Source organism: Pituophis catenifer, unplaced genomic scaffold, assembly GCF_029215685.1.
Source record: "Pituophis catenifer annectens isolate HBS135680 unplaced genomic scaffold, rPitCat1.0.hap2 SCAF_2, whole genome shotgun sequence".
Classification (NCBI taxonomy): Eukaryota; Metazoa; Chordata; class Lepidosauria; order Squamata; family Colubridae; genus Pituophis; species Pituophis catenifer.
The window spans coordinates 87,487,378-87,513,030 of record NW_027256882.1 but is presented as its reverse complement, the minus strand read 5'-3'; the positions used below and the strand labels follow the sequence as shown (position 1 = coordinate 87,513,030).

The 25,653-nt window shown below is 35.6% G+C and overlaps 1 protein-coding gene across 6 annotated transcripts in view; it reads left to right on the top strand.

Annotated features, from left to right (window-relative positions):
* The window catches only part of RBM6 (RNA binding motif protein 6), a 72,779-nt gene extending 49,071 nt beyond the window's left edge, over window positions 1-23,708 (top strand). For 4 of the 6 annotated variants that reach the window (XM_070937096.1, XM_070937097.1, XM_070937099.1 and 1 more), the window contains exons 7-21: window positions 7,614-7,688; window positions 8,496-8,571; window positions 11,995-12,294; window positions 12,408-12,568; window positions 13,309-13,406; window positions 14,100-14,142; window positions 14,771-14,828; window positions 15,408-15,499; window positions 15,591-15,737; window positions 16,013-16,102; window positions 17,809-18,063; window positions 19,161-19,235; window positions 20,717-20,814; window positions 21,508-21,637; window positions 23,450-23,708. In XM_070937096.1, coding sequence (XP_070793197.1) covers window positions 7,614-7,688; window positions 8,496-8,571; window positions 11,995-12,294; window positions 12,408-12,568; window positions 13,309-13,406; window positions 14,100-14,142; window positions 14,771-14,828; window positions 15,408-15,499; window positions 15,591-15,737; window positions 16,013-16,102; window positions 17,809-18,063; window positions 19,161-19,235; window positions 20,717-20,814; window positions 21,508-21,637; window positions 23,450-23,575 — 1,824 coding nt within the window. In that variant the 3' untranslated portion in view covers window positions 23,576-23,708. Of the gene's footprint in view, window positions 1-7,613; window positions 7,689-8,495; window positions 8,572-11,994; window positions 12,295-12,407; window positions 12,569-13,308; window positions 13,407-14,099; window positions 14,143-14,770; window positions 14,829-15,407; window positions 15,500-15,590; window positions 15,738-16,012; window positions 16,103-17,808; window positions 18,064-19,160; window positions 19,236-20,716; window positions 20,815-21,507; window positions 21,638-23,449 lie in introns of those variants that run through there. The other 2 variants (XM_070937100.1, XM_070937101.1) reach the window with 2 other exon arrangements.
* Window positions 23,709-25,653: the final 1,945 nt, after the last annotated feature.

The window sequence follows — 25,653 nt, the reverse complement described above, 5'->3', positions numbered from 1 at the left end:
AATCTGCTAGTTTTTATCACAAACTTATCTATGGTGGTTCCAGGAGGGAAGGGTTTTTTCTTTCTTTTAGGTGATAGTGATATGTGGCTGTGGGTGTCTGATGATGATGATGCTAATGAAGCACTATCCTGGATGGATAACTCTGAAACTGTAGAACAGGAGGATGATGATCTTGAAGGTGGATAGTTTCCAGAATCCATGAATTCCCCTAAACAAAAAAGTCAATGCTGTTATTTTATTGTTTATACAATTTCTGCTTATTGTACACAGCACTTCCCCAAAAGGAATATTTGCTTTTCTTCATAACTGTACCAAATGACAGTAACATGCAGTAATAATAAGAAATATAATTTTGCTCAAACATGACAGTTCATGGCAGTCTTTAGAAATATGATTCAATAAAAATGTTTACCAACCTGAAGATCCTGCCTGTTCAAATGTGTTTCTTTGGTCATCTTCATCACAGCACTTCTCATGATGTTGCCTCATTCGGGCCACCAGGCCTTGCATTTCTTTGTTGCAGTGTTTGCAGTTTGCACACATGCCTGCCTTACCAATAGGTAAAGGAACTTCATTAAAATATTGCCAAACTGGGTCTCTTTTATGGCCTGCTGCCATTATAGGTTTTTTCCTCCGAGGAAAGAATGTGATAAACCTCAGGTCATACACACAAAAAGATCCAAAGACTTGTCTGTCTGTGGCTGTGCAGTATTGTGCTCAGAAAGTTTCGCTTTCATTTTGTACTGCTTGTCTGCTTGCCCCTTCCTCCTCACTCTTAGTTTCACTTTCTTCTTATGCAGATCTATTCCACTCCAAACAATCAGAAAAATATTGTTTCTATTCTATTCACTGAACTTCTTGAAATTTAGCACTGAAGGGGTTGATTCTATATTCATAGGTTTGTAGAACAATAGGATTAAGGTCTTTTTCTCAACTCTGTTCATGTTATAACATTTTTGCTGTGAAGAAGAGGCATGTGATCTCTTTGAGTCAAATTCAGTTTTGAGAACTGCAAAAGTAAACCAAGCATCTGTGATAATATCTTGTAGGCAGAGAAACTGCCCAATAATCTTACAAAAACCTCTGGAAGAGCATGACATTGTGAATGGATTAATGGAATTTATTTACCAAAAAAATTAAACATATACAGCCTTATTCTACATAATTAAAAAACTAATCTTTATTTCATGATGGAATAACCTTTGGATGGTAATGTATTTTCCTCAAAAAGCATTTTATTTTAAAAAATCCGATTTAAATCAAAAAAACCCAATTTTTTTGATTTTTTTAAAAAAATCATTGATTTTTATCCACCCTGCAAGTTAGTATCCTGGATTCTGATCACACTGTTGACATATCATATGTAGAGAGAATAGCTAAATGGGAATAAAATGGCAGTAGTAAGAAGCAAATGTAGAACTTCTAAGAAAAACACAAGTAAACAAGATGCAAAATAAAGGGGAGGAATTCCAGTGCTTTGAGAAAGGGACAGGTTGTCCTGTATTCCGTTCTGATTCTTTAAATTATTCTAAATATTTTATTTATAATTAAATATATATGCTGCCCATCTTGCTGTTCAGAGTGAGTGAAAGAGGTTTTCCAACACAAAAAAGAATTGCCTAATATATAGTATGCCCCAGGAGTGAAATGCTCCCGGTTCGGACCAGATTGCCCAATCCGGTAGCGATGGTGGCGGGTGGTTCGGAGAATCGGTAGCAAAAATCCCTGCGCCCCCCCCACCATACCCAGCTGAGCCACACGATTATCAGAAGCTTTTTTTTTTACTTTTAAAAGCATTTTTTCTACAACCTCTTCCGACGAAAAAATGCTTTTAAAAGTAAAAAAAAAGCCTCTGATGATCGCGCGGCTCAGCTGGGATCGTCAGAGGCTTTTCAAAGCATTTTTTCCTGCAACCTCTTGGCCGAAGAGGTGGTAAAAAAAATGCTTTGAAAAGTCTCTGACGATCCCAGCTGAGTTGCCTGATTGGCAGAGGCTTTTCAAAGCATTAGAAAAAATGCTTTGAAAAGTTAAAAAAAAATGGCCACGCCCACTCAGTCACATTAAATCCCCCCCCACCAAGCCACGCCCACAGAACCGGTAGTAACAAATTTTACATTTCACCCCTGGTATGCCCCTTGACATTAATATATTGCAGTGAATATGAAGACTAAGGCTTGGCAATTTAGAGATTAGCCTAATTTCTAGTAATTATTTTTGGCATTTAATGAAATATGTACATGAATGTGATTATTATCAAAATGTTTACTTGAAAATAAAAAAAGCATAACTTCTGAAATCTTCAAAAATCTCTGGAGACAGTTTTAGAAATTAGGAAAGAGAATCAAGAAAAAATCTGTTTGCTTAGGTTAGTGGTAGAAGTAGAAAGCTACTATATTAACATAAAACATAAAGATGTTAATTTTAACTAGCATGTTCTTTTCTAAAGCTGCTGTTAAACTGCTGGAATAAGTATTTAAATGTTTCTGATCTAAAACTAGTAAATGATTTTCAAAATATAAAATATGTATTTTACTTTGGGACTTCTCACTATGGTGAGAAATTGATGAATGATTAATGGAATTGATGGCTTCTTAAAATGTGAAATCCATGAGCAATACAGCATTGATTACACAACTAGTTCTTTTAAACAAAGAAAAACTTGGTGCTGGTGACTGCCATCTGGTAAGTAGTAACTATGATTGTTAATACAAACTAACTTAAAATAAGTTAATATACAATATGGCTATATTATCCCTAATATTTTTTGTGTTTCAGGTGATCGACTATTTCAAGGTTGGAAACCACCTCCCATATAAGAAAACAGGAGGGTCAAGAAGCTGAGAAACTAAATTGGCACATCACAGTTCAAATTTGTATAAAACGAACATGGAAACAGATTACATGAAGATAATATGATAAATAGCAACATTAATCTTGGTAGATTGAGGATGTATTATATGCCTTGACCTTATTTCAATAAAAATCTATTTACAAAGAGGTGTTCCTACTTTTTTATTGAGTTGGAATAGCTGGATAATAAAGTTGGCTTGTAGTGGTTAAGGACAACACAAGATATATTTGACTTATTTTTCAAATGTAATTATTTTTTAAAAACAGTATTCTTGCTCACATATTATGAAGATGGAATTTACATCTTTAACTGAGAAATGTTGATCAGAAAGAAATTACTTCTGCTAGGTTTCATTATAGCTCTTATTAAGAGCTGTGGTGTTGCAGTGGTTAGAATGCAGTATTGCAGGCTAACTTTGCATTCCACTGCCAGGAGTTCATTTCTGACCGGCTCAAGGTTCACTCAGCCTTCCATCCTTCCAAGGTCAGTAAAATGAGGACTGTTGGGGAAAATATGCTAACTATAAACCATAGAGAGAGTTATAGAGCACTATGAAGCACTATATAAGTCTAAGTGCTATTGCTAAGTGCTATTACGGTATATAGCAGAAAGTGTGTAAAGATATCAATTGTGGAAATTTATTTCTTAAAAGACTCAATTTACTCTATTTTGTGAAAAGAAAAAATCTCTAATTGTTGTATTTTATTGAGGCTGTATTGGCATATTTGATTTGATTTGTGGTGGCTTATGCTCTGGGTAAGAAATTCAGAAATACTTATTTTAAGGCAGTGAGAACCACACAGAGAGTGGTGTGCCTAGCCCTCATTCAAACAATAAACAATAAAAACATGGAAATTAAAATTAGTTATATTTAAGTAATTATGTAACAATCCCTTCTCTTGCATTTGAAATTAAAAGTTGAGCAACTTTTGGAGTGATTCTGGGGATCACACTTACTACTTTGGGGAGATACATGCTTCCTGGTAGCCTCGAGATATGAACTCTTGCTTTGGGAGAGTTTCCTCTGTGTTTCTTTTCTGTTATATACAACATTAGCCTTCAACAAGCACACTAGATTAAATTATTGTGGATAGCCATTAAATGTTTTCTGTGAAAGAAAGCTAATAATCATTCTAAAATGGGGGCAATGAGACAAAAAGGTCAGCCATAAAAAATTTCTAAATTAATGAAAAAATCTGAAAAGTACTGAATTTGAATAATGGACTCCATACAGAAGAAGAATTCATTAGATGACCTTAGTGGGTACATAAAATCTAATTACCGTACTTAGTCACATGAGCCTGGGACTAAGATCGAAACAGCCAATTAAGCACTGCCCAAAGACTTGAAAGCAAACGGTTACTCTCAGATATAGTGGGAGAAATGACTGCACAAGTTGAAATGGGCAGTGTATTAATTCCTTTGGCTGATATATGAAGTCAAAGATAGGCTTGAATTTGGCTCTGTATTTTTTTAATCTTATCTATTTGGGTGGAAGGAAGTTACAACAACTTATAAATTATGAAAAATTAATAAAATTGACAAAGATGGCTAACTGGTAGCTGTCAAGATGTTGGACTACAACTTCAGTTTTGATATTGGCCATGGTGGCTGAAGCTGATGTTAGAATTTAACAGTGTATGAATGACTATATTCCTGTACTCTGGTTTAATAAAATAATCATAAATAAATTTAATGCATTTAAGCCTTAGAATAATTTCTTAGTAGTTCTTGTGGAATAATAGGAAGGTAAGTTTGAACATTAAGCACCTTATACAAAATTTGAACTTGAAAACTATCTAAAATAACATTTCTGGGAGGCTCAGTTTTAGTTTCCTGACAGTTTTCTTTTTACACACACAGGCACGCGCACACACACACCACCAATCCTTAATTAATTTTAAGCATACTTGCTAGAAAGTTAATTTGACAGTTGATCAAAATTTTATTCTTAAATATATTTAACTGCACTGATTTTTTTCAGGAGCTGTGAGTACAGTATTTGATATGGCATTCCCATTTCATTTTTATTTATTAATTTCTTTTTAGAAATGCCTATGCTTGATCTATCTGTATATATGTCTACGTGCACAAATACTAGATGACTGGAAGCAGAGCCCCAATTGGGAAATTAGCTTTGGTTGATAATCAGATTGCCTAAATTCTCATTACTTCCAATGACATTTCTTGGAAAAAATGTAAACAGAAATGCCTACTGATTTTTTTGTCCCAAATGAACAATTATTGAAACATGAATGGCTAATATAGAACAGTCTTCTTAGTTCCAAGAACCACTATTTAAAAATCAGTATTTTTTCTCTGCATGAGTGTATGGGAGATGGATTGATGATACAGGAACAGAGTTGAAAGGGACCTTGGAGGTCATTACTAAGTTGTTTTTGGCCTGGTTTCTTAGCCTTGGGGAGAGACTCAGGAATTTGAAAAGTGAAAGCTTAATATACCCTGTTTCCCCCAAAATAAGATATCCCCTGATAATAAGCCCAATCGGGCTTTTGAGCACATGGCAATAAGGCCAAGCGCTTATTTCAGGGTTCAAAAAAATATAAAGCGCTCCATGGCATAGGGCCTAGCTATCTTCGAGACCGCCTGCTGCCACCGACGACCTCCCATCGACCCGTGCGCTTCCACAGAGAGGGCCTCCTCGGGGTGCCATCAGCCAAACAGTACAGGCTGGTGACCCCCAGGGTAGGGCCTTCTCTGTGGGGGCACCTATCCTCTGGAATCAATTGCCCCCAGAGATAAGGAGAATCCAAGACCTCAGTGCCTTCCGCCGTGCCCTTAAAACCTTCCTTTTCCAGCAAGCCGGGCTGGCCTAATTTTTTAAGTGTTTTTAATTGTTTTGTTTATCGTTTTTAATTAATGGGGCCAAATTTATATATATTTTTAATTGTATTTTAATATTTGTACTTGATGTTTTTACTTGGCTGTTCACCGCCCTGAGTCCTCAGGGAGGAGGGCGGTATACAAATTCAAAATAAAATAAAATAAAATAAAAAATAAGACAGGGTCTTATTTTCGGGAAACATGGTATTTATTTGGACCTGTAAGGAGAAGAGTTCCTACCTTAAATAAACATAGTATGCATTATTTTACAGATGAAATTATATTCTAGACATAATGTTTAATGCTATCATTTCAGCCACTGTCTAGCAAGAGATATTATAGGGGGACATGATCATAGTAGTTCCTAAATGAATAGAAATATTGGTGGAATATTCAAATTCTTTTAATGGGATTTATTTGTATATATTAAGCAATAACTAGGGTTCAAAAACTATACCCACTTTTTTTTTAAAAAAGTGTGATGGACAAGTTATTCCCTAGCTTGAATATTTTCATCCCTTACTACTTGCTTCCTATGTATCTGCCAAAGTTCCTCCTTTAATAATCCTCCTTGGGTTTATACTGGAAAAGGGAAGGATTATGCCAATACATTGAAATATATTTATTAGCATCTCTGTATACATCTGAAGGGAGTAAAAGTAATTTTGCTTGTTTGTAGCTATTATATTCTCTTTATAGTGTCCATGGATATTTTCACATCTATTTCACTCTTGGAATTTTGGACTAAAAATTATTTTGTTATATTATTCCTGGTTGTTTTTTCATTGGTTGAGTATTAACCAAGTTCAAATCTCCTTAGCTTTTTGAAATCAGCTAAGATTGGATAGGTCCTACTGTTTACCTTTTCATCTAAAATGAGATTTCTAGAAAATCAGAGTTTCATATCTCTGCCAGATAATGAAAGGCCTATCTTTTTAGATGGATATATTCAACAAAATTTCCATTGAGGTATTATATATCTGATTTTTCACTCTGGTGATAGTCCAGAGTTCTAGGAAATTTTGTTTCACAGGAAATCATGATTTCCTTACAGTACTTTTACTTTCTCTCTTTTTCTTTTATGGATTATATTGGCCAATTTTAATTTTGTTAACCTAGTTCATATAGCCTTGGAAATCTTGTGTTATTGACCTTGAATTTTTTCCCCTTTTGTATAAGCTTAATAAAGAAAAATTGGAAATTGGAAAATAAATAATTTATTTTTGCTCTTATTAGAATATTTTATTACAGATCTGAGTTAACATAATGATAATGTCATTGAAGTGCACATTTTAGACTAAATAGGGAAGCCAAACATCAGATACTGACATAACTTCACACATCAAAGTTTGTGTGAAAATACTTACACAAAACAGCTTAATATCTTAACAATAATAGCAAATGAATTTAAAATAAGGAATACTAATATACCAGCCCCATGTCATAAAACACATTGCCTACTATGCAAACATTTATTACAATGTTATTTCAATGAAATCAAATCTAGATAGATAATACATTAATGATTTAAGATGAGAATATGAAATAATCCTTGTTATTAATTTTAGCTTAATCTGAAAAGATATAAAATTTAACCTGATTTCCAGTTTCCTAGCAGTTTTTGTCTGATATGTTAGTAACATTTTCATATATTTTTATTCGAAAAGGCAGTTTATTGCTTGACCCCCCCCCTTTTTTTTTTTTACAGAGATAGGGCCTGATGTTTTGCTCTACAGTTTTGTAGCAATCCAAGGCATATGTGCTTAGAATGCAAGAGTCCTTTCTTTGGTATTGTCATTGATTACCAGTATTTCAGATATTTGTCAGCTAGATGACACTATTCCTAGTAAGTCCATCTTTTATTTCTTCTGTTTTGCTTAAAAAAAACCTAATAATTTTCTCTCTCTTATTTCAACAGGGACATCTTATGATTGGTGGTAAACAGGTCACACTTGAATATAGTCCATACCCTGAATTTTGGTATTGCAAGCGTGTAAGTATGTAGAAGTACAACTTTATGGAAAGTTACTTAATAGAGAGTTTGAAAGAAATGAAATAGCTTGATGAAAATATCCTTAACTGACTGGTTGATTCTTCAAGTGGAATCTCACAGCACTAAGGCACACTAGTTGCCTTTGTGGATAAAATGAGTCATAGTCAACTCTTTTCTATCTGAAACCATTGGTGACATGGATTTGTTTGTTCCCTGCAACTTGCTGCTATATTTTGCCCTCTATATTTCCATACATGGATGATCCATTGTATATATGGAAACCTGTTTGTCTATTGTATATTAATTAGCTTAATTTTGTTTTGTTTCATTTATATGGTTTATCCCAATCTCAATCTAGATGGAGTCTTGGCTATGTAACATTAGATACATCTCACTGAATTTTATTCAGTAAAAGATTTGAATGTAGATTCCTCCCAACCAATACCTTGGAATCACATGTGTCTCATTGGTAGAAGAAAGGTATGTTCATAAACGAGCTACCTAAATAGAGAATTCTTCTGAATCACAGATTGCATTTCAGAGGTATTTATGTGAAGTGAAAATCTGTGTCTGTGTCCTCATCCTTCCTTTTCCGTTGTTTAGGAACATTGATTTGAAGTCATAGCATGCTCCTTTTACTTCATTACCTTGCAGATGTAGATGGGTGACTCACACACATTGTGTTATAACATGTACCTTGAGTCTTGGTAAAACACTAAGCTTCTTTAACTTACCACTTTTGTTTTTATAAGTTGAGTTGCATAAAGGGACAAAAGACAAAGGTTATAAGATTTTTTTTCTTTGCAGTGTAAAGCACGCACGGTAGGGTTTCGTTCAGAAGGGTATCGTTCATCTTGTTACTTCTGTAAACTACCAAGAGATGGTGAGCCTACTTTTGTTACTGTTTTAACTTTGGTTTAGTACCAAAATAAATGTGTTAATTTGCAATGAATAAAGATCTTTGGTGTATACACCAATATATTATTATTAGTATTAGATCAAAACAATAGATTCTGTTTTTAATGCAGGTTGTTAATTTTAAATGATATAATCATTCAAGAAATAAAAAAGAGAATGAATCTTTTCTTATAGCAGAACTACAGCATATGAAAGTGAGTATCTCTCTCACTAGTTCTTGAGATTGGGTTTAGAGCTCTGAGTCCACTTTATCTTCTCTTCTCCAAATCTGCTCTATGTTACTTTAAATAACCAGTAGCTCCACCAGCCAGTCATGTGGCCAGGATCATAGTCTAAATAGATCTTTGTTAATTTGTTTAGTAACTTATTTAACTTACTTAGTAGAATTAAGAGGTTTCATAGAGAGCCAATTTGGTATAATGGTTAAGACATCAGGTAGAGACAGACTTCATAGCCAAAAAACACATAAACAGCAAGTTGCTGTTCATGGACACATCAAAAGATTTTTACGACATGTGAGAGCATGTAAGGGAGACAGCGTGGAAATACAACCAATATCCCTTTTGAGAGTCTAGTGCCAGTTGCCTGCAGCCTCTACTTTTCCTTCTCTCATAGGCTAGATGGCCTGTCACAAGAAGAGCAGAAGTCAATGCCACTAAACTTCCATTCCCTCAATGCTGCTAGACTTCCATTCCCTCACTGCCCTTCCATAGAACTGCAGCACAAGAATCACTCTACTGGTTGTACCAGGCAATATCTCTCCTCTGAGGACCTCATGCATTTTCACATCCCAGGAGAGACTTCCCGTGATAACAGTCAACCATGCCCTTTAGGTTTTGAACCCGATAATGCTGGTTACATACCCTAACATAGAGGAAAAAAGCAGGAAATGCACCAAACGTGGATTCTCCTTTACAGCTGGACAGCCCATGTTGGAAGAATGAGGAGAAAGAATTGAGAAAGACATCCATTCTTGGTCCCTCTACTCCAGAGAATTCCTATTTAGACTACCGCTCTAGAAAATAAGGAACAGGAGGACAGTGTCATGCCACCAAATGAGGGGAGAAATATCCAGCTCCTTTCCTCTCTATGACATACAGCTCAGATACTTCCCTTCAGGACTAATAAATGAGAAAGATGGGACAGATGTCCCTAGATGATGAAGAGAAATGACAACCAGTCCTGAATCCACCAAGCATATCAAGAGAGTCTGCAAGATTCTTGGCCTGAAGAACTGGAGCCATCACTCCTATAGCTCCCACTATACCTGCCAGCAGCATAAGACTATATGTAATCCAGAGCATCTTTGAGAGTGGCAGAGATCTCAGAACAAACCATACTATCCTCAATTCCAGCCAAAAGGGAAAGTTTTCCTATAAAAAACGGGCAATCATTATTGGACAAAAGGCTAACAAAAAAGCCCATAGCTAAATGTGTAATGTTAAAATTCATGAATTTTAACGACAATCTGATAGGATTGTATGTCATGCAAATCAGTCAAACATTGACTAGTACTAGAGGCCAATAACTACCTCTTGAGCATACAGTGATCAAACAGGTCCCATGATATGATGCCAGAAGTTTACTTTTCCATTGTTCCTAAGAAGAACAAAGGTTGATGCACTATTCTGAAACCCAAGTGGGAAAACTGTCATATTGAAACAGAAAATTATCATTTAATTCTCCTATGAAAGAAACACACCTTAATCACCACTCACGGAAGAAGTTCCTGAGATTCAAATTGCAGGTTGTCCTCTACCAGTACAAGCCCTTTCATTAATTCTGCCGTTGAGTCCCATGAAGGTTAATTGGTGACCATAATCAGCCACGATTTCCTGGAAAATACATGCATGCACTTTCTTCGATGGTTCCTTATTTTATGTCCTCAGTTGAATAGAGGAAAGAAAGAAAGATGTCTGGCCATATTAATTTTTAAGAATCGGGGTTTCTGATTAATGTAGAGAAGAACAGTTCTTAGCTAGTGCACATCTTATAATATTTGGATTCAGTTCTGGAGCTCAAAAAATGACCTGATCTCATCAAACAAAGAAAGGCGATCATCTAACAACTAATTGCATATATTCTTTGAATCAACCATCCATATCTCTTGACCCTTGACAGTCTTCAGAGATAAATGATAACGTGTACAAACTCAGTACCTTGAGCAAGGTTCCATATCAGCAGTGCTAGAGGCAATGAAGTGATTCAATCAAAGAAAATTCCCTCAAGGTAATGGCTTTTGAAATGTTCTCCAAGAAAGGGACATGTTGCTTTCATATCATGTTGAACCATGCAAGTAATAGAAATAGAAGCGCTGTCTGTAGGAAGAAGTTTGGCATTACCCAACCATAATCCATGCTCAGACCTTTATGTTCAAGCTGAATCCGATTTATATTATGTGCAGAAAGTAATCCCAAACCAAAACTCACCTAAAAAAGAACGTGCAAACTGGATGTCAGGCAAACTGTCAGGATCTCCTCAGTAGAACAGGAGAGTTTAGAGCATCAGATTTGAGAGCATCCTAGTATATTTTTGTCACTCTCATCTGGGCTGTAGAGCCTCATTTTCCAGATGGATTAAGACATGCATCAAACTAGCTACAAGATAAAGAATAAACCTTCATAGGGAATTTATTTTATTTATTTATAAATTTTATTTGCTGCCCATCTTGTGTCCAATGACTCAGGGCGGCTTACAAAATAGAAACATTGAAAAACATTGAAATTATCGATTGTAAAAAACACAGTGGATAAAAAACATAAAATCATGGACACAAGATGGCACATAAATTTGAGCTCCTTCACTCAAAGCATAGCCATATTGGCACTTTCACATCCAAAAGACTCTCCTGGGAGATATCTGTAAGGTTGCTAAACCGTTCCACATAGGAGTTATTTTCTGTAGCATCCTCCTGCCAAAAGGGCTGTCCTCTCCCAGAAGAGCTCTAAACACTGCCTGAGGAATTAGTGAAAACACTCACTTTCAAGTGTCTTGATTTTGCTGAAAAAAATGGACCTTTATAGTAAATCCATTGGATTGGATTTGTAACAGCTCTTCAGTCTGCATGTCTCTTTTTGTTGCTTTTCTTTGTGTATTGGTCAAAGAGTATAGTATTGTGACCACTAGAAACTTTTCAGTGATATTGTAATGTACGGGGAGTACTACCACATGAAAAAAGAAGAAAAGTAGAGACCCATGGAGATAGTGACAATTTTTTCCATATTTCACGGATTAGTACAAGTCTAAAATTGTTGTGTTCTTAGCTGGAACGTTTATAATGCATAACCATCCAAATAAGGTATTTAAATATTCTAGTATAATGCTGTAAGGAAAATAATGTTAAAATAGTGTTTTTGTTGAAATGACTTCATTAAATTTGTTTTCCTAGTAACAGAAGAAAAACTTGAAAAGGGGGAGGAAGAGTCCGTACCTGAAGAACCAAGCCCAAAGGGGGAATCTGTCGAAGACCCTGCTCCACCTCAAGAACTGCCGCCTCAAAAGCCAGATTCTGAGCTGCCATGCCCACCTCAAGAATTTGAACCCAAAAAGAAGGATAAAAACAGAGAAGAGTGGCTCACACAAGAAAAGAAGAGGGACCTTGAAATGTACCCACCCCGGAAAGAAAATCAAGACCGTGGTTCAAGGAGAGATACTGTGGAAAATAAGCGTCAGGAGGATGAGAGTAAAAGTAAGTTGATCGTATTTATGGACTTACTGTCTAATTTATTTCTATAATGATGATTTAAATTTGAACAGAAATACATATATGATTTTTTTTTCTCCTTGCTACACTTTTCACAGCAATTATGTTAAAACGCATTCCTCGCTTCACTCCACCGGAAGTGATTGTAGGACTTCTAGCACCATATGTCCGTCTCTCTACTTCAAGTGTGCGGGTAATGAAGAACAAAGCTGGTCGGATGGGCTACACCTATGGTTTCATTGAACTCGATTCTCATGCTGTACGTTGACATTCTCCTTGCTTCATTAACATTAACGAAACACTAAGCTGTTATTTTCTTCTGAGAGTCTATCTTCAATACAGTGTCCTGTGTAATTATGAGTTTACATTTTTAAAATTTACCTATTCCTCACACTGCTGTATCCAAAGCTATCAAACAGAAGCTACATTTGTACTTAACAATTAACCATGGTTTAGCATTGTAAGATTAAGCTTGTGCAAGCTTCAGGCTTGTACTTTCTTCTTTCCCGCTCCTGAATCACAGTATTACACTCAAACTATTAATTGTAGTTTATTAAAATAAGCCTGCTTCCTGAATTGCATAAATGTAATAGTAATTTCCTGAAAAGAAATTCAAATTCCTTCTTGTGTCTAGCCCCATTCAGAATGCATTGCAGTAATCTAGCCAACAGATGACTAGGACATGACTGAACGTATGCAGGGCCTCATGATCCAGTTAAGGGCACAACTGGTACACAACAGAAAGTTGTGCAAAGGCCTTCCTAGCCATAACTGCCACTTGGTCTTTGAGCATGAGTCGCAAGTTCAGGAGAACCCCCAGGTTGTGCACCAGGTTTGCCTGGGATAGTGCAACCCCATCCAGAATTAAAGACGATAAACAACTGGATTATGGGGTCCCCCGCACCCACAGCCACTCTGTCAATCCAGGGTTCAGGTGAAACCTATTGTCCCCATCCAGATCCCTACTTTTTACTTATTCCTGGATTCTTTTCATTATAGGAGGCACGCCGGTTAGTGAAAGTTTTACAAGACCTAGATCCACCAATCAGCATTGAGGGCCGTGCTGTGGATGTAAACCTAGCTACAGGAAAGAGGAGGTAATAGGGATGTCACTACAACATTCATTGATATGATTTCATTTTGTGAATTTTGTCATTTTGATAGATACTTGAATATGCAAACAAAGAAAGCTTAGGCAATCAAGTTTTCATAAATTAGCATACTTTATGATTTTGCGGAACTAAATGTCCTTATCAAGTGGTATTATCTTTAAACTATAATATCTCTCTAAAGAAATTATTTGTTATGAGCATACATTACATTTAAGCTATTTTGAGAGAAAATTTAAGAGTAGCTTGAATGAAAAATTAGATATAACTCTAATAGCAATATTATTTCGTTCACAGACGTTTCATGTCAAAATATCCTCTGTAGCAAAGTCAAAAAGTTGATCTCAACTTTCTGGGTAATTTTTAATACTGACAATGATTTCTGGCATTAGATGATGTAATAACATTAATTTAAATTAAAATGGTAAAATCAAGACATATTGGATTAATTATTGAGTTAATGTCTGTATGGAAGATTTGTAAGGTCAGGATTTTAAATTTTGTGCATGAGCTGTAATTCAAAAACAATGCTTCACTATACAGTATTTTCATTCACCTTATTAATAGTTCAGCAGGTCCAATAAAACTGTGAGAGTTTTTGTGAAGAATACTTAGCTAACTGCATGTAGTATTTTTGGAACACTTAAACTGATTTGATGACTGTCTTCTTTCTGTTGCTAGAAATGAATATGGAGACCAAGGTGATATTACTCGTTTTAACCAGGTACTGCTTGTAATCTATGACAGCACTTGAAGAAAATTGGTTGCTGCCATCCAGCATTTCAAATGTTTAGTTTCCTAAACTTAAGTATATTTTTATATTTAATTTATGACAGTGAGTGTAACCAGAAAAAATGTGCAAGATCTATTAACTTCACAGTTGATTCCCCCTCAAACTCAGAATAATTAAAATGTTACATACACACCCTCCGGCCAACATGTGTATGTGTTTAAATTATAAAAATAAAAGTGTATAGGTAGAAATAATCTTTTCTAAAATTTAAGAAAAATGGTTATATCCTAAATTCTAATAAGATTCCGAGGTTAACCGTGATAAGTCTAGGATACCATTACCATGATATGCCATTACAATAAAGTATGATGATCTATGATTTCAAGTTTCCATTCTTCTTGCTGTCTTTATAAAGGAGCAGGAATTCCTTGCTTTTTGCAAATATGGGAAAACTAGATATTTATAAGAATGACAATCAGGCATTCTGTGAATGAGCACATTGATTTCAACAGATGTATTTTTTTGCGTCTGATAAATATCAGATAATATTTTATTCGGTCTTATCACTTGGTATGTGCAAATTTGTGTTTCTTATTTTAAAATTCTATTTGTATTTCAGGGCAAACGAAGCATGAATGACAGAAGGGGCACTGACACACAGAAACGAAAATCAGAGTGTAGGTTGTTTTTTAATCTTATTGTACTATAAAATATTTTTCTTATTTATTTCTTAACCAATTTTATGTAGCCGCTCAACTCACCAAAGTGACTTCGGGCAGCACGAAGCGATAAATAAAATATAAAGTATAAAAATAGCAAATCCAAATATAAAAACCATAGTAATAAATATCCTAAAAACCCAAAATGCAACCATAAATGAGAATAGAATAGAAAATGGACTTCAATTTTCTTGAATCATCTACTCTTTATAGTATCTTTGCATATTTTGGAATTTTTTATAGCTCAGTTAAAATCAGAACATCTTTTTCTTTAAAGATTGACCAATATTTCTTAGGTGGCAGGAGTTAGGGGTAGAGGGCAAGAAATTATTTTAATAATTTAAAATATATAAAATATATAAATTACCTTACGTATCTTTGGGACCTTCTATCGTATTAACCAGAATATATAAGATTATATCTGTTTTATTTAAAGGATTATCTATTTACCTGTCTGTTTATTTATAAACTGCTACAATCCCCAGATTGGCAGGTATAAGTTGTAACAATTGCCCTGATATGTTTTACATCTTTCAGCTTCTTCTGATATGTCTACATTCATTTATGATCCAGATACTGGAAATTATTTTGATCCCATAAGTGGAGTGTACTATGATTCCAATACTCAGGTGAGATTGTATGCATAAATGAGTTCCTGTTCTCTTTTCATTATTATGAAATGTTCTTTTTTTAAAAAAATCCTTTTTTCCCCTTATCTAGAGAGAAATACCAATGGGTCGAGAAGCATCACCACCACCGTCTAGTATGAGGCATTATAAAAGCCAAGAAAGGACAAGTGAAAGAGATGAGCCATCTAGTAGAGATAATAGAGAGAGAAGAGAAAGACACAAAAATAAATCAGCCAAGGTATTGGTCATGAGAACATTGTTATGAATTTATGTAACCTACATTTTTAAAGTATAAAATGCTGAAAGTGAAAAAGGGTTGGAATTCTGTTCAACCAATATGGATGAATAACAGGCTTGTCCAGCTTGTCTTTTTTCTTGCAAATAAAATAGTCAAGTACAAAAAATTTTGTTCTTATACTTGTCCTAGTAAGTAGGAACAATGGAGAGAAAGAGAAGTACTTATGTAAGCAATGGAATTGTAAACAATTTTTAAATTGTCGCTTAATGTTTCAGAATGAGCATCAAGAGGACAAATTTTCTGCAGAAGATGTCTTTAAAAAGCCACTACCTCCAATATTGAAAAAAGAAGAAAGTACTCCTCCAGTAAGAAGAATGTATTATTTAATTATTGCAATAATTTATTTTAAAATGTAATTTTATCTAAGTTTTAAAAAGTATGCTCCTGACAATACTCTTTTAAGTATATGTTCCATATTCCATCATGCTTTTGGATTGAGCTAAGAGTCTCAGGAGAGCTGGCTTTAATATGTTCTGGGTGTAGGGAAGTGACACAGTTGTACACTTTATAGCTATTTTACAGGCTGGTTTATGGCAGAGCACATCTGAAGCAAAATCTTTTAGAAAGCAAGAAAGATCTTTGAATTCTTCAAGAGGTTTCTCTCTAAAGCTATAAGCCCTTTAAAAAGTAGACTTTTTGTAGTTTGCCTGAATTTTCCATCTTTTTGTTTGTAATAATAGAATGGTCAGAAGGTACAGATGTGGTGAAAGACCCATCTATTTTATTTAGTGATATGGGGAACCTTTGCGTTATTGTTTCTTGTGGATGGACTCTCACTTAGTGTTCATTCCTGAGATACTAAATGTAAAGCATGGGTCATCTCTCATCTCAGACAGACCTCTAATAGAATTTAAGAAAAATGAGCAAGGAAGAATGCTGACTTAATTTAATATGGTTGTCCTTTTAGGCCTAGTTTTTTGTATTGGTTGTTGAATTTCGGTTTTGCTCTTAGTCCATGACCTATGGCAGATTCAATATATTTAAGGCATAGAGACACTGGAGATAGTACACAAGTTACTGGATCTAGCCTGTGGCTATTATACCTGGCCTGTAAAAATTCAAATCACTAGATACAGTTTTGTATATTTTGTATGTTGTTTTCAGATAATCATCTGTGTTTTGCAGCTCATATACGGTAACCTTCATTTAAAAGCTTAGTCTCTTAGTAAAAGAAGAGCTTCATTTATCCATTCAGTTTATATAGCTTAACAATGTATCTGCATGTTACTGAAGAAGGGAGCTGCCTTTTATTTTTGTAATCTATTCAGTATTATACAGTACTTTAGGCAACTTGATGTTGACAGATTAAGGTAAAATAAGATAAAAAAATTATTAAAATATGTTCCTTTTAAATAATCCATAAATAAGGGAAAACCATGTTTTTCTATCAAAAGCTATTTACATAGGGAAACATTAGCATAGTTTTTACCCAAGTCAATGAAATTTCAGCATGAATAGTGTTCAGCTTTGAGAGAGATACAGGTAAATTTGAGAACAAAGGTAAAGTGATACATTTTGAAGTCTAATGAATAGGAAGGATCTGGGTTCAAATTTTAGTAGTATGTTAACATGGTTCCCACTCTGTAATTGAAGAGTGCTAGTATATTAAGATGTAAATGATAATTAATGGTAATATTGCAAATTTATTTGTAACTATTATTGCATTGCTTTATTTAAAATCTAATTTTTATATTTTAAAAATTATTCCATTTGTTTTGGCATGACTGCATAATCACTTCAGATTTCAAGTCATTACATTATGACTATATCCCCTCTATTACAGATAGTAATGAAATGCCATTGGATTAGTTCATGATAAAGTAGAATTTGAATTTGGATCTGCTTTCTAATGTACAATTTATTTATTACTCTATATAATACATTAATTATATGCTCAGACTGAAGCATATTATCTTTGATGTCATATTAGTCATTTGAGGCATTCAAACACAGTGACTAGATTTTCCTTCAGTTCTGCATGTGGATTCATTCTTTTATCCCTTTTCTACAGCCAAAGGTGGTGAATCCTTTGATAGGGCTTTTGGGAGAATATGGTGGAGACAGCGACAACGAGGAAGAAGAAGACGAAGAGCCACAGCCACAGCCATCACGGCCAGTAGTCCAGCAAGAGGAACGGACTCAAAAGGTTGAAAGCGATGAAGATAAGCTGACGGACTGGAATAAGTTAGCATGTTTACTTTGCCGGAGGCAGTTTCCAAATAAAGAGGTTCTGATTAAACATCAACAACTATCCAACCTTCACAAAGTAAGAAAGGAAGCAATATGTTCTGAGAGCTTCTGCTGTACATTTAGTATAGTTGGCAAGTTAGACAGAAATACAAACAGAAATTAAACAGGTTTTCAGATTAAGTATATCAGTTCTGAATTCTGAACCATACTACCGTGCAAACATTGCAAATACTGAAGGAACCTACCCAAATACCTGCAGTCGAAAATTAATAGATTGGACTGTTTCTTCAAGTTCATTACGGACATGGCTTTGATAACTAAGCAAAAATTGGGGTTGCCATAGGAACATGTAGAATCTTCAGTAAAAAAAAAAACAGCTGTGTTATTCACAATTGAGTTCTTCACAATTAATTTCTTATTATGTCAACTAAAAAAAATTAAGCAATGTAAACTGTCTCCTGCACACAAGATTTAGAATGACTGGGAAAATGGACTTGCCATAAGAATTGTTTTCTTAGTAATAGAAGTAGATATTACTGTAGTTCAAAGTGGATCATTAAATGGTTACTGGAAACTGGAAAAAAATGAAGTTCCATGTTTCACAAGTGCTTCCTTCAGATGTAGTATGTACACCTTGACTTGGTAAATGTAATCAAATTGCTTCTTACTGTTTTCAGCATTAAGTGACAAAATATTAAAGTATGACAAAGAATTAGATCTTTTTCTAAATCTTGATCTTAACTTTGATTTAAAGCAAACTGTGATTGTTGCTGATCACAATACAGATGTATTAAATCTATGGTGATATTTGAAAGGAGAGGGAGCATGTGAGGTTTTAAGAAAGATCAGAGTAGTTTAGATGGAAATATGTGGGGCTCTTTATCAGAGAATCACAAAGCAGCTGATTATGACTTCTCCAGCAGAACATTCATATGATTCAATTAATCAAAATTAACAGTTAAATACAAAGAGAGCACACTAAGATCTCTTCTTGAAAGAAAAATGTGGCTGCTTTAATGAGTACCTTGATAAAAGTTTCCTCTTATTGTGCTATGCATTCTGTAGAACTTTGGTAGCCTTTGGTATTACAATTTACTCTGGGGTTTCCATTATTCTCAAATATCTATTGCTAATCCTAATGCTGATATTTTAAGGATTTGCTTTTTCTTACAGCAAAACTTAGAGATTCACTGGAAAATAAAACGATCAGAGAAAGAATTGGCATATTTGGAGAAGCGAGAGCGAGAGGTGACTAAAAGACTTATTTTTGCATTATATCTGCTGCAATATGGCTTGAGGAAACAGGGTTTTTATAAATGAACAAAACACTAAATCAATGTGTGTCCCATCTGTTGGATGTATTCATGTCCTTAGATGCAGGCAGGAACATCCACTGGGTAAATCCAAAGTAATGCTTTTACTTTTACAGTTCAGTGGTGAGAAAAGTAAGGTCCTGCACTTAGGCAGGAAAAACCAAATGCACAGATATAGAATAGGTAGTACCTGGCTCAAACAATAGTGAGAGGGAACTTGATAGCCTAGTGGACCATCACTTAAATATGAACCAATAGTGTGCAGCTGCCAAAAAAGCCAATTCAATCCTGGGCTGCATCAACAAGGGGATAGCATCAAGATCATGAGGAGTGATAGTACTGCTCTATACTGCAGTAGTGAGACCACACTTGGAATACTGCTTTCAATTCTGGTCGCCAAGATACAAAAAAAGATGTAGCTGAGATCCTAGAGAGAGTACAGAGTAGAGCAACAAAGATGAAAATGGCTAAACCATATGATGAACAGTTAAGGGAACTAGGCATGTCTAGTCTATTAAAGAGGAGGGTTAAGGGTGAATAGAATAGAATAGAATAGAATAGAATAGAATAGAATAGAATAGAATAGAATAGAATAGAATAGAATAGAATAGAATAGAATAGAATAGAATAGAATAGAATAACAGAGTTGAAAGGGACCTTGGGGGTCTTCTAGTCCAACCCCCTGCTTACCATTTTAAACAAATGATTATTCAATCTCTTCCTAAAAAATTTCCAGTATTGGAGCATTCACAACTTCTGGAGGCAAGTTGTTCCACTGATTAATTGTTCTGTTAAGAATTTCTTCTTAGTTCTAGACTGCTTCGTTCCGTGATTAATTTCCATCCATTGCTGCTTGTCCTGCCGTCAGGTGTTTTGGAGAATAGCTTGACTCCCTCTTCTTTGTGGCAACCCCTGAGATATCAGAACAATGCTATCATGTCACTCCTAGTCCTTCTTTTCATTAAAGAATAGCTGTCTTCCAGTATTTGAGGGGTGTTGCAGAGAAGAAGGGGTTGACTCATTTTCCAAAGCACCTGAGAGCAGGACAAGAAGTAATGGATGGAAGCTTGTTAAAAGAGTGATCTGACCTGGAACTAAGGAGAAATTTCCTGACAGTGAGAGCAGTTAATCAGTGGAACAGCTTACCTCCCAAAGTTGTAGTAGCACTATTGCTGGAGATCTTCAGGAAAAGATTGGACAACCATTTGTCTGGGATGGAATAAGGTCTTCTGCCATGGGCAGGGAATTAGACTAGAAGACTTCCAAGATTCCTTCCAGCCCTGTGTTTCTATGACTGCAGATTTTTCTTTCTTGGTTTAGCTGGGCATGCATGGGCTTTCAGTTAAGGCTCCCTACTAGGGAGTTGAGGGAACATCAGTAAAAGCATTTTTAGTAATTCTGTTTTCTAATAAAAAGGGAAAATTTAAAGAAAAGGGAAATGACCGAAGAGAGAGATTTGAGGAACGAGAATCTCCAGAGAGAAAACGGCCAAAATACTTCAGAAATTCTGACAGGTATTGACACAGCCTCATGAAATAAGTCCTTGCAGCTGCTTCTATGTCTTTTTAAATGGCATGAGACTGTGATAAAATCAGTATTTGAAATTAATATATTTTACAATTATATAATTTAAGTACTGGGATTGTTTTTGTGATGAATTATAGGCTTGCTTTGGGATTTTAATGATAAAACAGGATATATGTTTTTAAAACAACTAAAGCTCAAAAGTATACTATGATGTTATTTTTAATGTGTTATTTTACTTTAAAAATGAAAATAGAACATTGAAAGAAAATGGCTTGTTAAGTTTTGTATTTACAACTTAGCCTTCTTAGTTACTGAAATTTTTGCAGTGATGCAAAAATTAGCTTGATTCAATATAACTCATGTATTGTAAGAAAGAAAAGAAAGAAAGAAAGAAAGAAAGAAAGAAAGAAAGAAAGAAAGAAAGAGCGAGCATACACAGAATTATTTAACATGTTACTTCTTAAGCATTAAGATTCTCTTATATTGGTTATGTAAATTTAAAATATACTGGATTACAGATGCATGTCTTTCAGGCTGAACTTGGCAAATGCCTAGGCTGAAAGAAAAATCTAAGTACACTTGACAGCCTGGCTCCTAAGATTCTAGTTAATCTATAAGCATGTATACAAAAAGTACTGTACATTTCTTAAAATGCCCCCCCCCCATGTATTTGTTTGCAGTGAGCATAAACCCACAGACAAAGGAAGAACTGAGAGCAATAACAAAGGAAGCCGAATGATGCAGGCTATGGGCTGGAAGGAAGGCTCAGGGCTAGGGCGCAATGAACAGGGCATGACCTCACCAGTAGAGGTAAATATCTGTTTTTACAAATGAATGTTTACTGAACAGGCAGCATCTAGATGACCTTACTTATCTCAAGGAATGTTATATCCAGCCAGTATTTGAATTGGAGATTACTATAAAATTTCATGTTGAGAAACCAAGCTTGGAAGTTGGAAAAACATCATAGGAGGAGTAATTGTCAAATTGCTTCTGTATTATTGTCAAGAAGACTGCATGGATAAATCCATGTAGACAACAGTAATCAAGAATGACTTGAAAAATTACTTGATGTCTTTATTTGCAATGTTTGAGAGTCTTCACTGAAAAGCTACAGTATACAGAATATCAGTCTGAATAGCTTAATAATACTACTTGAATATTTTTTTAAAAAAGAGAGAGAGCAAGAAATGCTCCAGAAGAGATACAATTTGTGTGCATGGTCCAAAAATGGTTCAAAAACTATCACATGGTGCTTAAAAAACAACCTGCACCTGAACGTCAGCAAGACCAAAGAGATGGTGTTGGACTTCCGGAGGAAGAGAGAGGAACCTGCCCCACTTTACATTGAGGGGGGCTGTGTAGAGAAAGTTTCCTCCTTTAAATTCCTGGGAGTCCATCTCAGCTCACCTAGAAAAACAACACAATCCAGGTGGCCAGGAAGGCCCAACAGAGACTTCATTTCCTTAGGGTCTTGCGTAAAAACAGGGTGGAACAACAACGGATGACCTCCTTTTACCCGTCCACAATAGAAAGCGTCCTCACTTATTGCATTACGGTATGCCATGCTGTTCTGACAGCTGTGGATAGAAAAACATTACAGAGGGTGGTGAGCACAGCACAAAACATCATGGGCTGTCCCCTGATACCACTAGATGAGATCGCTAGGGCTCGTTGCCTTAGGAGAGTGAGGAAAATTCTCAGGGACGACTCTCATCCTGGTCATCACTTCTTTACCCTCCTACCATTGGGAAGGAGATACAGAAGTATAGCCAGCCGCACAAACAGGCTGAAGAACAGTTTTTATCCGTGGACTGTCAGACTCCTGAATGAGAAATAACATCATAACTATGTAGTATGATGGACTGCGAGTTGTATTGTGTTGGGGGGGTGCACTGAGGGAGCTCAACCAATCTCATTGTACATGTTGTGCACTGACGAAAATTTGAATTAAATCTGTTTCTATCATGATAAAATTATTATTTGAAATATGCATAGTCAGAAAGTGGAAGGAGCAAAAGTTATTTTTCATAATCTGAGCATGAGATACAATCTCACTACCTCATTTCCTGAAAGGATATTGAACTCTATGGATTTGTATGCAACTGGTTCCATGAAACTAGTTAAGGCATGATTATCTCAAGGATATTTTTTTTCTACTTCTTCCCGGTCACTGAAGTCAGGAAGCAGGTTTTCTTTTGTTTACGTGAAATCCACCATAATTGCAGCATCCAAGATATTGCCCTACTGGAAGTTGATCTGGTACAGTTTACTATAGCAATTTCCTGTCTAGAAAATATCTCAACTAGCTGACTCTGGGATTGATGGCTCTGGGGTCTTTGAGGGTTTGGCCTGTTTGTTTTAATAAGAATAGCTACCTCGAGGACTTAATTGAAGGGAAAAAGTGGAGTAGATATGTTAAACTCTAGAATGAAATAAGTATAATATAAGTTAAAATTCTCCTCTCTTGCAGATAAGTAGCAAGAGAAGTAATACTGAATTTTTTTAGTGCTTAATAATTATAAATAATTAAAAGAGATTGAAATATTATTTAAAAACCTAATTCCTCTCTGGCAATAAAAGCATAATTGTTTCAATGAGATTTACATATGTCTTTTTCAGGCAGAAAATCGGAAAAAGGGAGCAGGCTTAGGAACCCAAGGAAGGCCCAGTAGAAGGCAATCTAATGAAACTTATCGAGATGCAGTGCGGAGAGTCATGTTTGCCCGCTACAAGGAACTTGAATAAATATGGAAAGAAATCACACCAAACATCTTGTATCTTCCAGTCCCTTCTTTGTGTTCTTTTTGTAATTTTTTTCTTTTTTGCTGCTGAAGTGTGTTTTGTTGTTTGTTTTTGAAATAAAACAGAAAAAAACATTTCTTTGTTTCTCTTTCTCCCCCCCTCCAATTTCTGAGAAAAATTACTAGATATATCAAATTATAGCCTTCTGGATATTTATAGATGTTTTATATTCAGTTTATATTCTGCTATCTCCACAAATCATATATTTGGTGGGAAAAATACTATAGCAAAGAAAGGGACAATATGCTTTTCACTCGGGATGACTGGTATATAATACTGAGATACCATTGATAATGCTTAATAATCTGATGGGATTGAAGGGGGTGCATCCATCCTGCTGTCCTCTCCCAGTCTCTCAGTGATGTTTGATACTATTGTTCATGTATCCTGGATTGTCTTTCAGAGTTGAGGTGGGAGGGCACAGTGCTGTGGTGGTTATTCTTCCTCCAGGCTAGGCTTCAGTTGGTGTGGGTTGGAGGAGAAAGTTCTAGCTATACATTTCTTCCTTGTGGTATCTGTCAGGGCTCTCTGCTCCTATTCAATTTCTACATGAAACTGCTGGATGAGGTCCTCCATCTGCATGGAGCTTATGCACTGATGATACTCAGCTAAACTACCCTGGCCAACGAAATAAAGATACTTCCCCACTTTCTAGAAGCTGGAAGTGGAAAATAAGTTTAGGCTTAAACCTAGCAAGACTAAATAGCTAAGAATTTTAGATCTGGATCTCGAGATCTTCCATCTTTAGTTTTAGATATACTCCTCCAGACAAAATTGTTGTGCAATTTGGAAGAGGGGGTGTGCTGAGACCCTCAACCCCTCTTTAAGGAAAAGCTGTGACCAATAGGGGCCTTTGCAAAAATCAGTCTTGTGCATTAATTTGGCTATTTATAGATCACAAACCTTACTCTGTCATTCATTGGACAGCTTCTTGAACTTTTGTAATGTGCTGTCCTTGAAAACATTTGGTAGCTACAATTGGTTCCCACAAGTTATAATGAATCACAATACACATGTAATACCTCTATTTCGTAAACCCCTATTGTTTCAAAACTCCCTGTCTTCTTGGTGCAATTCAAGGTGCTGTCTACAACCTATAAAGTTCTTTATGACATGGCCAGCCTATTTTGGGGACTGCATATCTAAAATTGTTTCTGCCCATTCTACAAGATTCAGTAGGGCTGGCATGCTCCAGATCCCATGTCATTTTGTAGGTCTCAGAAGATGCGATTTCTCTGTCATGATGCCTGCCCTTTGGATTAGTGTATCTCAGATTTGGATGGTCCCAATCCTGTTGGCTGTACACCATTGAAAATTTGGCCCCTCCCCCAGGCACTGGGCAAGGGCATTGGCTTAGCTCATTTTCCAATGATTGAGAATGTAAATATGATTGTAGTTTGTCTTCGATCTTATTTTGGTATGTTATTTTTGTTCCTCACATTCTCTATTAGTTACCCAGAGTCATATTTATTAGTTAAGGTGCTATGTACAATGAATAAGACAACCTCATGAATCACTACAGGTAGTCCTTAACTTACAATAGTTCATTTAGTGACTGTTCAAAGTTTCAACAGCACTGAAAAAAGTGATTTAGGATCAATTTCACACTTACGACCTTTGTAGCATCCCCATGATCATGTGATCAAAATTCAGATGCTTGGCAACAGATTCATATTTGTGACAGCTGCAGTGTGCCAAAGTCATGTGATCACATTTGAAAGCTTTTGACAAAATCAATGGGGAAGTCAGATTCACTTAAAAACCATGTTACTCAGGGCTGTCTTAACAGCATTATGGGCCCCGGGCAAAGCAGTGTACTGGGGCCCCTATGACAACTACTCACAGGAAAATGTAAATGGTCGATAAAATTAAACATATATTTTATTGGCACTTTCAACAAAATCGGTGTTGAAACATTAAAAACATGCTGTGCAGCAACAACTAATCAACATAATAAATCCGTGATGGCGAACCTATGGCATGTGTGCCGGAAGTGGCATGCACAGCCATCTCTCTGGGCC